Raw genomic sequence first — 13,164 nt, 5'->3', positions numbered from 1 at the left:
AATTTAAAAATTGAAAAGAGCAATCCTCACAGGGATACCTCAGGAAAAAATCTCTCTTAACAAATGCATTTCAATTTTTTTGTTTAAGATCCTTTTGTTGGGAGTTATGATGGACACCGCAAAAAAACCTTTTTCGAAAGGAAAATCACAGTCACTCATTAAGTTTTCAATATTTTGCCTTGTAAATGTTGGAAACTAACGCTTCGGCAACGCCAGAACAAATTCGTAAAAGCATGCCTTTTTTCACTGAATTAACCTTACCATCCCCTTGAGCAATGATTGAAGATTTTGCCTGTAATTGACCATGGATATTTTTTTACTTGTTCCAAACAGCTCACATCTTCTCACCGGCAATGGTTCAACATCCTCTGGGTAGCAATATGAAAGGAATAATATTATTTAGCCGTCAATCGTCGCATACGTGAAGCTGTTCGAAAACGAGTTCAGATTTATGGGCAAACAACAACAATGTTGTGCCAGCATCGTGCTCGCACTGATACATAAACGGGACAAACACCTGGGTAGGGGAAGAAGGAAATACAATAAAACTCAGTAAAATACAAGAAATACTAAAATTTATTGAAAAAGTTGGGTTCAGAGAAAGACTCTGAATGCAAATGAAAAGGGAGCACAATAGATCTTTCAGGCAGTAGTGCTAAGAACCCTTATAATGATAGTAATACTAATACACCCAAATCTCTTTTTAACGATTTTGAAATAACACATTTCATGAATCAATTTTTTTACACGAAATTTCCGTTCTTACACGAATATCAAATCAGAAAATGTTTTTCTAAACAAAACATACCTACAATCTGCGTCAGAAGAAATGAAGCAGTTCTTTTTTTGTAACTTCAAGATATATTTCGTTCTGCTTTTTGCTGCATAATAGTCCCACTCAAAGGCCACGGGCCAGTGCTAACTCAGGTTAGCAACCAAACAAAAATGAGTGAGAAGTACTCGAAGCGCTTTGAGGCGATATATTTATGCACGCATTTGAAAGGGCTGAAAGTAATTAAAAAATCAAAAAAGTTTGTTGTGATGTGGAACCTGTGGTATAAGGGTGTTGATGACTTTTCCGAAGCGCGGCTTGAAGCGAGTGAGGACAAGAAAGCCGGATAAAGTGATCGTCCAACTTTTTAAGCGGGACCCTTCTTTGTGACTACGCTAAGCACGATCAGTTCTAGCTAAAAAGAGTATAGATGAGAATATCAACATCATCAATCGACGACTGAAGGAGGCGAACATATCCTACCGTCCCACATCATCAAAACCACTGCTCTCAGAAAAACACATTGAGAAACAAGAAAATAAGAAAATGGCGTCACAGTATTGGACTGGCCTTCCCAGTCCCCAGACGCCAACCCCATTGAAAATATGTGGGGAATTATGAAAACGCATCCTGCTGGAGGGCCAGTCCGTGATATAAAGCAACTCGTGCGTCAAGTTCGCAAATTCTACCTAACCTTTTTTCTGACACAGACTGTAATTCATCAAAGTGTAGTTTACCAAGTGAAAAATTTTCATGTAAGAGCAATAAGTACATTTTAGAATTAACCAAGTCTAACTGTTCATTGAAATTGCAACGTAAAACTGGTTAACAAGTGTTGTACAAGGTGATGCAAAATTATTCATCCAATTGTGTTTTTGAATAACTTTTTTTACTAAATAAAAACGAAATCATTTTGAGTAATTAATGGAAGTATTTATTTTGACCTTTACGCGCTTCATTGCTTGTCTGTTTGTATGCTGCAGCTGTTTAGTTCACAAGTGTCAAAAAAATGAGTGACGTGCGATGTCATTTACAAAAATTATAAATTTCCCGATAGGATGGTTAATTTTGCGCCATCTTCTATAAAAAACTAGAGAAAGCAAGAAACAGTCGCTAATAACAGACTTTGTTACAATGAAAAAACTAACAGAAGCCGATAATAATTTGAATAACACCCGACAGATGGGCGGGAGATATCTGGCATAAGAGGTTAGGGGTAGTCAGAATTTTCAAAAAAATTTATATTATTTTTGTTTTTGCTTCTTAAAGTATAATATCTTAAAAATATTGTGTGAAATTTGAAGTGAATCCGACAAATACTTTTCGAGTTATTCAACAATTAACAAAGGGCGCTCGGGCGCTCGATAGGAAAATTTTAAATACGTTTATCTCAAAACTATGTTTTTTGAACTGGTAACTTAAACACCGCTTGGTAGATTTCATTAAATTAACGTATGGCGCAGAAGCGTAGACGATGACAACACCCGATGAAGCGACGCTTGGCGTGTTTGAGAGAAAGATTCTGCGCACGATTTTTGGATCCTTGAACGTTGGCAACGGCGAATATCGCAGGCGATGGGATGATGAGCTATATGAACTTAACGCCGACATTGACAAAGTTCAGCGGATGCGATACCAGCTGGTGGTAGCAGAGGAAGAGAAAGGCTCCTCTGCGTTGGAAAGATCAGGTGGAGAAGGACTTGGCTTCACTTGGTGTGTCCAACTGGCGCCGGTTAGCACGAGAAAGAAACGACTGGCGCGCTTTGTTAAACTCGGCCAAAAATCGCGTAGCGGCTATCGCGCCAATTAAGAAAAAGAAGATTTCATTAAAGTTTATACTGCTTTTGAAAAACATAAAAAACTCGAGCCTGAGCGAAGAATTTTTTTTTTAAATTTCGATTTTTTTTAACAGTTACCAGGTATATACCTATGAAATAAGACTTTTTTTCAATTTCAAACGTTTATTAACAAAAAATGGTTACAAAAACACATTGACACATTTTGCCCATCTCTCAGGCAATTTGGGGATGCCGCACCAAAAAAATTGGCCGTCTTTGGCCGCAAACCAATCATCGAGCCATTTTTGGGCTTCTTCGTGAGAATTGAAGTGCTGCTCGGAAAGTGCGTGGCCCATCGATGCAAACAAATGATAATCGGAAGCGCCAAGTCTGGTGAGTAAGCCACATGTACCAGCGGTTCACAATCGTATGTTCCCGAGTCGCTCTTGTTCGATGTGGCGGTGCATTGTCATCAAGAAAAATTACTTTGTGACGCCGATCGGCATATTCTGGGCGTTTACGGTGTATAGTATAGTGCTGTTCAAATCGGCCAATTGTCGTTGGTAACGTGCACCGTCAACTGTTTCACTTGGTTTTAAAAGCTCGTACCAAATAATACCACGCTGATACCAGAAAACACACAGCACTGCCTTGCGGCAGAAGCGATTTGGTTTGGCCGTTGTTTTTGGCTTGTGGCCGGGCGGACGATACGATCTTTTACGCTTGGGATTAGAGAAATACACCCATTTTTCATCACTCGTAACGATTCGATGCAAAAAAGACTTCCTTTTGAACCGAGAGAGCAGCATGTCACAAGTGGTTTTTCGATGTCCGCAAACCGTAGTTTGAAGGCACGAAATTCGACATTTTTAAGAGCGACAAAAATGCATTGTTGTATGAAACGTAACAAAAAATTAATTGAATATTGTTGACAGATGACAGACAAAAAAAATAAGATATTTGGGAAGGTTTAAAAATACTCCTAGCGACATCTATGGACTAATAGCTGAAAGTCTTTGGTAATTGTCGATTTTTTTCTCGAAAATCTGAAAAATATTTGCTGAGGCCGCCATATTGTTAATTTTGAAAAAAAAGCTTCGATCAGGCACAAGATTATCCGATTGATTTTAGATGAATCTCCAAAGACTTGTGTCATCGCAAGGGACTTCTGAAGAAACGGGCTTCACACAAACAGCGATAACTTTTACAATTATTAATTTTTTTTTGAAAATTTGATAAAGTCAAGTCAAGTGATGTATTAATGCTATGTTTTTATTTTTGTTAAATAAAATAAAATAATCATTTTTTCGGGCCTCTGGCTACCCCTAACCCCATAATATCTGACATATCTACGGATGATAGCGTTTTTCGGCCAGTCCGTAATAAAAGTGCACGCTTATTCTCAGGTAGCGATGAATAGTTGCAAAATTGATTTTTTTATACTAATTTCAATATGAATTCTTATATGTTTGGTACTTAAGACTTTTTTAATTTTCACTGTATACTAATTACAATAAAAATTTTTTCTGGAATACAAATAGAGTGTTTTTGTTTTATAAATACATATTTAATATGAATTTCATTATAACTTCTTTTGCACGATTTTTTGGGAAAATATTTTTAGTTCTTTCATCTCACACGATTTTTAAATTTAAAAAACTTACTATACAGATATCGTAAGTATTTTTGTACGTTCCTTATAAATGTAAAAACAGAGTTGGGTGTAATAACAACTAATAATAATTACTATCGTTTTAGCATTGCTCAACTTGTGAGTTTTCGCTCATCCGGAACGTCGTTTCGATCCGGTTGAGTAGCTAAAAATGGAATTACTGTGCACTTTGAAGGCCATTTCGGAAAAAGAGAATTTTAGAAACGGTTGACATAAATGTATTGCATGGGAAGCCGCGGTCGTGGTAGCGGAATGGGTTGGTGCGTGATTACCAAACGGAACTCACTGAGAGATCGTTGGTTCGAATCTCGGTGAAAGCAAAATTATTAAAAACATTTTTCTAATAGCGGTCGCCCCTCGGCAGGCAATGGCAAACCTCCGAGTGTATTTCTGCCATGAAAAAGCTCCTCATAAGAAAAAAAAAATATCTGCCGTTCGGAGTCGGCTTGAAACTGTAGGTCCCTCCATTTGTGGAACAACATCAAGACGCACACCACAAATAGGAGGAGGAGTTCGGCCAAACACCTAACAGAAGTGTACGCGCCAATTATTTATTTATTTTTTATAGGAAAATAGAGCAATACTACAGGAGCCAGAAGTACTTTGAAGCCAATGGCATAGATTTAGAAGCAAAAATAAAGATTTTAAAAGGTTAAACGCAGTTTTAATTTACTTTTTGATCAAATTCATGACCATCTGGCTCAAGTTTGCAGCGATTGCTACTTCTGTAAAGTGAAATATTTGCTCCAAACTGGTTTATTTCCACGTCGAAATATGATAGAAGTACGCAGATGTGCTAAGACGTGGTAGTAACTCGCGAACTTCATTTGAATATCCAGATCTTTACAGGAAACCATTACGCAATCTTTAAACCGAAAATGAGCAGCGGTTCGTTTAATCCTTCCTTATTCTATTTCCTCATCTAATATATATGCAGATATGTACTAGGTACCTATTCATAGTGGAACATTATAAAGAACGTAATGTGATCTTTGGATCGTTTTAAGACTCATACAGACTTTTTATTTCTTATTTAAACATTCTTGAGCCGCATTTAGGCTTAATCCCGTACCTGCGGTGGATACTCCTATCCAATGCCATAATTTTTTATGCGCTTGCTACTCATTTGCTTGTTGCACATACGGATTATTTTTCGTTTTTTTGGCCAAATAAAATTCAGCGAACCCCCCATTTTCTCATCCGAGTTATGCTCGTCCACACGCCACCTTTTTTTCGTAATGTAAAGTAAATTTTAAAGCTTATCAATTACTAGGTATATTTTTGCTTTTTCTCAATACATGCATACTTTACTCGATAAGTATAGGTATATGGTGTAATTTACTATAAAATACAAATAACAATTTGAATCGCATAAACTGCTCACGAAATGCTATTAAGTTCACCCGTTTCTGTATTGTTTGTATTTTTTGTTTTCAACTTACAAATGTAAATATTTTCATTTAATTTTTATGCTAATTTCTTAGATTGCAATTACAGTTCTTATAATCTGTATAATCTGTGACGAGAATCTAATCATACTAAGCTCCTGTAAAAAGTGTTTGTGCCAACTTTGAGTCACAACAACGCACGCAATTCCTTAGCCGGACAGTCGTACAGTTCAATCCACTTTCTATTCTTTTTCTATCCCATATTTACTTACCATTCCTTATGCTCTTATCTCTCTAGTTTTGCCTTTCTTTACCCAATACGTAGTATCATACATCATTCTTCGAGCATTTGATTTCGAGACATATGTATGTGTGTACAATATGTATGTATTTTGCCCTCAAGCCAAACACGTTCAACCCATATTATAGATTAAACGTGGTGCTTTGGATCCTAGCTAGAACAGTGTTTCCTTTGACCATTTCCGATTGGTACCCGTCAATCTGGGTTCGCGTGATTCCTCACTTTTACTATGCGTCCGCTCGATGTCCTCCGATGCCGTTGAACTATCTGAACTCTCATCGGTAGGTAACTTTATTAGAGGCAGTTCCAGCATAACAGATCGGCAAGTTCGTTCCTCTCCGCTATGCGCCTTACTGTCCAGTAAACTCAAATTGGTAGCACTTTTGCTCACCAAAACGCTTGGGGAGTCAATCAGTTTATCTGAGCTGGTCCCAGAAGCGGTAGCGCTGCCGCGTAAGATGAGGTTTTTCAGCGATGATGGCATGCAAATAATTGGCTGTCGCGTTGTCGAAGTAATAATCATCGAGTCCGAGACTGAGGAGGCACAAGGGTCATCATAGAGTCTGGAGCATGGCAGTTGTGGTTGTGTTTTGTTCGTTTGATTTTTCGAAGCCTTTTGAGTTTCTGTGGAATAGCATTGATTATCAGTAGCAGAAGCAGCAGCAGCGGAAGCAGCATTTGCACTAGCAGAACTAAGACCACAGCTCGTTTGATTGATGTCCGTTAGGGGACTTGAGCGACCGAAACTGACTACAGTATTTAGACTGCTGTTTTGAGTTAGTGTCGCGGAGCCACCTCCGCCGCCACTGCCGCCACCACCACTGCCACTACCACTAGGTCCTTGTCCACCAGCGCCACCACAAAGTTCTGTATTCAAAGTAGAGCAGGTGTAATCGTCTGTTGTTGTGGTGGCTGTAGTTGTTGTGGTAGTCGGCAGGCTTTGTGGATCGCTATACTGTTGCAGCAGTTGCGCACGTCGTGGATGTGTTGGTGAATTACTGGTACAAATAACTGAACCAAAATGCGTCTCGAGTGGCACTGATTCCGCAATAGTGGTTGGTGTTTGGCTACCACTGCCGGTATAGTGAAACTCTTTCAGCTGATGTCCGATCAGACCGACACGATCGCTTGACGAAACGCTAATTGTGCGATGACGTTGAAGTAGGGGACGTCGCGCGCGCGATAGTTTCGTACCACCGAGACCAGCATTGAATCCAGCACCCAGACTGTAGCGTTTTTCGATGGGATACCTGAGTGGTTGAGGTCCGGTGTGCACAATTGCGGACGCTTCAACAGTACTGCCATTACCGCCACTTTGCGGTGCAACAAGCGCTACATTCTCGCGCATACTAATAGGATCGTGTTCACCGAAGCTAACCTCTTCGCTGTCACTGCTAAACTGCTGTATATCCTCGTCAGTGTCGGCCACACTATCCAGGAACACGGAGTCCTCGTCAACTGAGCGCGCTTCTGAGTCTTGGTACTCTAGTGACGAGATTTTAAAGGAACTAAGCGAGGCAAGTGGCGCGCGTCTTTCTACATTGAAAAGTGCTTTCGCTGATATGGTGCCCAGACTGCCACTGCCATTCAGTTTATCCAAGCTAATGGGCGTACTGTCGATGCTGATGCTGCTGGAATTCGCCGTAGTGGCGGTGACAACTGCCGCAGAGGCAGCAGCTGCTATGGCGGCGGCGGAACTAGAATACGGAAAGTTGTTGTTATTGTGCTCTTGTATAGGTGGCGGCGTCATCTGCTCAGTGGGGTAGGTGAGGCGCTGCAGTTCGACCACCGCAACTTTACCGCGCAAACTGCCACGGGAATCCTCTGTAGGCGAGTCGGAGTAATGAAACCCGTAGTGACCGCTTGTTGGTGGCGCAGACTGCAGAGGCGGTTTGAACGTCGATCCAACGACAGCACTAGCAGCATCAGCGAAACCAATCAAATTGCTGTTTTCGAAAAGCGTCTGATTGTAAGGATATATATCCACCGTATCGGCACTGATCGAGTGGATTTCTTGCTTGCGTCCGGCCTGTGCGCTTTCCGGATCGTAGTAAGCTATGCTGTGCTTGCGCACAAACTTCTGTGCATCGACCTGGCTATTAGTCACCTTCGTATCCCCAGTGACTACAGTATTTGTAGTGCCAGTCTTGCTGTGGGTAGTTATGGTGGCCACGGGTGTTTTTGCTTGCGGCGCTTGTGCACCTTTGCCGGACACTTTTACGCTTGAGGTCGAAGTGATATTCGCATGCGCCTGCAGCTGCTCATAAAGGCTACGTTCCGAGGGGCAAGGTGAAGGCTTCGGTGTTGGCTGTATGACCTGTATGTCCGGATAGTAGTAGTCCCAATTGTCAGTACTCGATGCACGTGAGGCTGAAGATAGCTTTCGTTGAAGTGTCGGCGGTAAATTACCAAGCCCTAAGGTAAATGCCGAACAGCGTCGCTCCAAGTATGAACTTTCAGTACTGCAGCATGTCATTGCACTGCTACGCCGCGAATCTTGACCCTTTAGTTGAAAATTAAGAGAATTAATATAATTTAATGAGAGCATAATGAAATGCGACACCTACTGTAGGCGGTACTTCCAGGAACCCACGTTTACTCTTCGTTGAATCGGTGCGTTGTGGCATGTCTGGCAGTTCGTCTAGATGTGTCCCACTACGTGGATAATCGGTACATTCCAATTCATCCTCTGTCTCAATAAAGTAATCGTCGTTGCCAAAACTGCTACCCATCGGATAGTTACTCAATATACGCGATGACTCGGAGCCACTTTTTCGGCGCCCTCCCGTAAAGCTGCCGACACCAGATGTTGCCGAATAGGAAAATCGTCGAGGTGGCTCCAGCAAGCTGCTGTAGCCACCACCACCTGTAGTTTCATAAGCAGGAATATCTTGTTCGAATTAGTCTTCAATGTCCAACACCATTTATGAGCAACAAACTTACCCACTGAAGAGAAGCGATATCCTCTATTTAGCATAGGTGGTGCGCTAACATTGCCCAAAGATAACATTCGTTGTCGCCGATAGACGATAGCATCATATTCATCCGGATATATAGACATGCCGGTTGCGACCATGGCCTCTTGTATTTCACGCTCCTCCTCCTCTTGCATACAAACGGCGGCGACAGCAGCCATTTTGGGATCCTAAAATGACAAACACATGCTTCAGAATATTCTTTCGAAAAAATAGTTAAAGGAATGGTGTGAAAAATGTGTCGGGATATCAGAAAATGATAAAAGTAAAGAGCTGAACGAAAGAGAAGAAATGGAGCAAATGAAAAAAGCTCACATCGAGCTTAATATAATACAAAATAGTTAAATAGAAAACAGTAGCGAATTTAAATAGAGATAGACTTTCAAAATAGAGTAGATAAACATATATATCTATATATAATTGGCGCGTACACCTTTTTTTGGGGTTTGGACGAGCTGCTCCTCCTATTTGTGGCGTGCGTCTTAATGTTGTTCCACAAATGAAGGGACTTACAGTTTCAAGCCGACTTCGAACGGCAGATTTTTTTATAAGGAGCTTTTTGGTGGCAGGAATACACTCAGAGGTTCGCCATTGCCTGCCGAGGGGCGACCGCTATTACAAAAAACTTTTTCTTCATTTTGGTCTTTCACCGAGATTCCAACCTACGGTCTCTCTGAATTCCAAATGGTAGTCATGCACCAACTCATTCAGCTACGGCGGCCGCCGCAAAGGAGTTTTTCCGAATTCGGTGATAGAAAAATGTCCAAAAATATTGAAATTTATGCTAGGGATAATATCGTGAAAGGTCGTGCCAAAATGCCGCTCTTTGTAGCGGTACTGAGTGCTTTCTTATATCTTCACAACAGCTCTACTATATTGAGGCAGAAGTGGCTCTCATCAAGCCCGTCCTAACGTATGGTACAGAAGCTTGGACGATGACCACATTCGCTGAAGCGTCCCTTGGAGTGTTTGAGAGAAAGATTCTGCGGAAGATTTTTGGACCCTTGCGCGTTGGTGACGGCGAGTAACGTAGGCGATGGAGCAATGAGCTGTATGAGCTTTACAATGACAAAAACATAGTTCAGCGAATAAAAATCCAACTTGTCCGAATGGATAAAAACCGGAGCGTTTGAAAGTATTCGATGCAGAACCAGCTGTAGAGGAAGACCTCCTCTGCATTGGCAAGATCAGGCAGAGAAGAATTTGGCTTCACTTGGTGCGTTCAACTGACGCTGTTTAGCACGAGAAAGAAACGACTGGCGCGCTTTGCTAATCTCGGCGAAAGTCGCGTAAGCGGATACCGCGTCAATCAAGAAGAAGGGGAAGAAGAAGTGAAGTAGCACACGATGTTTCCATCCGTTTAGCTCGTGACACACAGGACACACTGTCCTAAATTCTACCTAAAAAGCAGTCAAAATTATTGTGGAATGTAAGGTGTCAGCTTAGACAATTGGGATGCGATATTGAGCAGCACTTCACAACCCATTGAACCCCGAAACATACCTGAATGCAATGAAAAACATACATCGTGAGGTGGGTTCATCTGCCGTCAATACCTGACACATTAATATTGAGCAGCGAATTACAAGGTTTGCTCTTGCTCAATTTCGATCCTGATGGAGCGGTTAACTGACAACCTAAAGGGCTAGGCTGGGCAAGATACCGACATTGCAGATATCTGCGCAGCTAGCGGAAACGCCAGCCATCTAACACCGGAAGCGCTTTGCTCTGCAGTCTGTGCATTTACTTGGATTTAGGTTGGATGAGTCAAATTAAACGAAGTACTGCTACAGGAGCTTTTTCTATCAGACATGACAGGACCAATCCAGTGAAAATAAATACTTAATTTGCATGACTGATTGGAAATATTAATGAAAGGAAATATAAAACATAATTGGTTGGTAAATGAGACTGATTGAAACAAACATTGAACTCACCTTCAGAACTTTCATCGTTTCATTGGAACTGCTGCGACTCTTCCAAACTATAAGGAATACCATTAAGCCGAAAAACCCGCTAAGCGTCGCGGCAATACGTACACCAGTCATCACGTCGTAGGTAGCATAAAATTCCTCTTGCTCTATTCTCCGCTCAATCACACTTTTATTGTATCGGCCAGTCCCCGTGAATAATATTTGCCGTCCGTTTGTACCGTCGTATAGGGATTCGGTACTGCATCCGCACATATGAAAAAACAAGTAGGTAAACATACAAATACCACAAAAATCACACAAAATTATTGCATTTACCCAGTCGTTGTATTCGTGGCGGGTAAGCTGTTATTCTCGTTTGCCACAAACCGTTTCTTGGATGCATTGCCGTTGTTGCGAAGTGGAGGAGGATCAGTAAATGCAGTGAGTGGCATGGCCAGTTTGTCCGACATATCCGCTGCGGCCAAACGTGCTGGCTTACCATCATCGATAATATTATTGGCATTCGTTGTTGTTTTTATTGTTGCGCTTGCTGTAGCAGTTGATTTGGAAGCCTTTGAAGTGGAAGAACTCGTTGCTGTTGATGACCTTGTAGTGTCTGATGATGCTGATGTTACCGACGACAGCGATGATGACGACGACGACGAGGCAACGGCACGTCGTGTAATTTTTGCCATCTCTAAATAAACATTTTCTGGAAAGAGAAAGGGAATTGTAGTAAGTAGCGAAATAAAAACAAAGTCAAGGAAAGTAAAGTTATAATGCAATCGGATTTAAGAAAAACGAGCGAGATTCCTTAAAGCTAAAGAAATATTTGTTTAGTAAATATTTGATGCATAGCGCAGATTTTTGATTTTCTAGAAGAAGATTTATTTACATAGGTGGTTCTTCTAATACGACCCTATAATCTTTTCCTGGTTTTGGCCGTTAAAATAAACTTCACTAGTAAACGCTGCCCTTTGCGAGGTTGTCTAGTTATGCTTACTGGAGCGAGTTAGTCTTCGTTTTGTTTCCCACCCATGGCAGCTGAATCGAAGGATTCATAAGCATGACTGGTAACATTGCCCAGAGAAAACCAAGAGAACCCAGAGAACCAAGGAAGTCGTGGTACCTTCGTGCTTTTCAGAAAGTTCATGTAATTTTAAACTTCGTACAGTTTAATATTATATTGCGTAAAATAGTCCTATAGAGTGTTCCTTATGCCTTCTTATCTAAATAGCGGTTTTTGTTCATCGAGAGATATTTCATTTGCATACGGAGCTCGAAAGATCAATGTTACGCGAGCGTTCGTGAGATAACTGGAACCAGAAATACATAAAATCCGAACCGCCAGATTTTTCAAGTCTTAGCTTCTTATTTTTTTTTAACAAAATATCTTTCGTGTGCATACATGCGTCAGTTGGAAATACCAAGTGAAGCCAAGGCCCTTCTCTTCCTCTGCTACCACCAGTTGGTACCGCATCATTGTTCCATCGCCTACGATACTCGCCTTCACCAACGTGCAAAGGTTCAAAAATCTTAAGCGGAATCTTTCTCTCAAACACTTCAAGGGACACCTCATCGAATGTTGTCATCGTCTAAGCTTCTGCGCTATACGGAGGATGGTTCAGTGTGTAGAAATCCACGTAAGTTGGGAAAGTACCCGATTGCTATTCACCTAGGGATGGCCAGGACTATTATTCTGCATACGGTCCAATCAGCTCATAACTTCCGGGCTTCGTCTAAGCATCGTTCGGATAGTTTCCGAACATCCGTTTAAGAGCGAGCTAATGTGAGAAGGCGAATCAACCCAGAATATCTGGTTGTGCGCTGGGTTTCGGAACCGCCACGTAAAAATTCTTCCCCAATGAAAAACCAAACAAAGCCTCAATTTAGAACTGCAAGTCTTAGCTTAGGTTCACTAAAAACTCTGAAGTGAGTGTTTGTGAATATGACCCCCGTAACCTTATCTTCTTCTTGAGTAGAATAGCATTAGTGTCTAGTTTCTACTACACTACAAATGTTGATCGTATTCAATGCAATCTTTATGGGCAATCTTTAGTATGTTTCTGTAGAACCATTCATGATACTTATTTTTAAAGATAATTCTTTTCAAATGTTGACCGCAACTGCGGCATAATTCGGCCATCCGTAAACACCAATTTTTGAATGACTCAGCCGGTATCTCGTGAATAACTTTAGTAATGTTGGCTCCAATCCCTCAATCGAAGCTGGTTTAAAAGAAAAAATCCAAAAGTGTGATATCACACGATCTTGGCGGCCAATCCGCGGGTCCGAGACGAGAGATAAATTGCTCACTGACACGACAGCAAACAACGCAGTAAATCCATTGTTCCATTTGTCACGG

At 41.3% G+C, this 13,164-nt stretch overlaps 1 protein-coding gene across 2 annotated transcripts; it reads right to left on the bottom strand.

The window, feature by feature from the left end:
• Positions 1-4,668: 4,668 nt before the first annotated feature.
• Positions 4,669-11,507, bottom strand: LOC128864547 (mucin-5AC). Of its 2 annotated transcripts, none has more exons than XM_054104252.1 (5): positions 11,136-11,507; positions 10,824-11,058; positions 8,855-9,056; positions 8,479-8,801; positions 4,669-8,414 (listed from the first exon to the last, which is right to left on the bottom strand). In XM_054104252.1, the coding sequence occupies exons 1-5, from the start codon at positions 11,492-11,494 to the stop codon at positions 6,066-6,068; spliced, it is 3,468 nt and encodes a 1,155-aa protein (XP_053960227.1). In that variant the 5' UTR covers positions 11,495-11,507; the 3' UTR covers positions 4,669-6,065. The 2 variants fall into 2 exon arrangements, with proteins under 2 accessions (XP_053960227.1, XP_053960228.1); XM_054104253.1 differs by having other exon boundaries at positions 8,479-8,777.
• Between the last annotated feature and the right edge of the window lie 1,657 nt (positions 11,508-13,164).

Source organism: Anastrepha ludens, chromosome 5 (genome assembly GCF_028408465.1).
Source record: "Anastrepha ludens isolate Willacy chromosome 5, idAnaLude1.1, whole genome shotgun sequence".
Taxonomy (NCBI): domain Eukaryota; kingdom Metazoa; phylum Arthropoda; class Insecta; order Diptera; family Tephritidae; genus Anastrepha; species Anastrepha ludens.
Note: the sequence above shows the minus strand (reverse complement) of the source record. Positions and strands in the feature narration are given on the sequence as shown.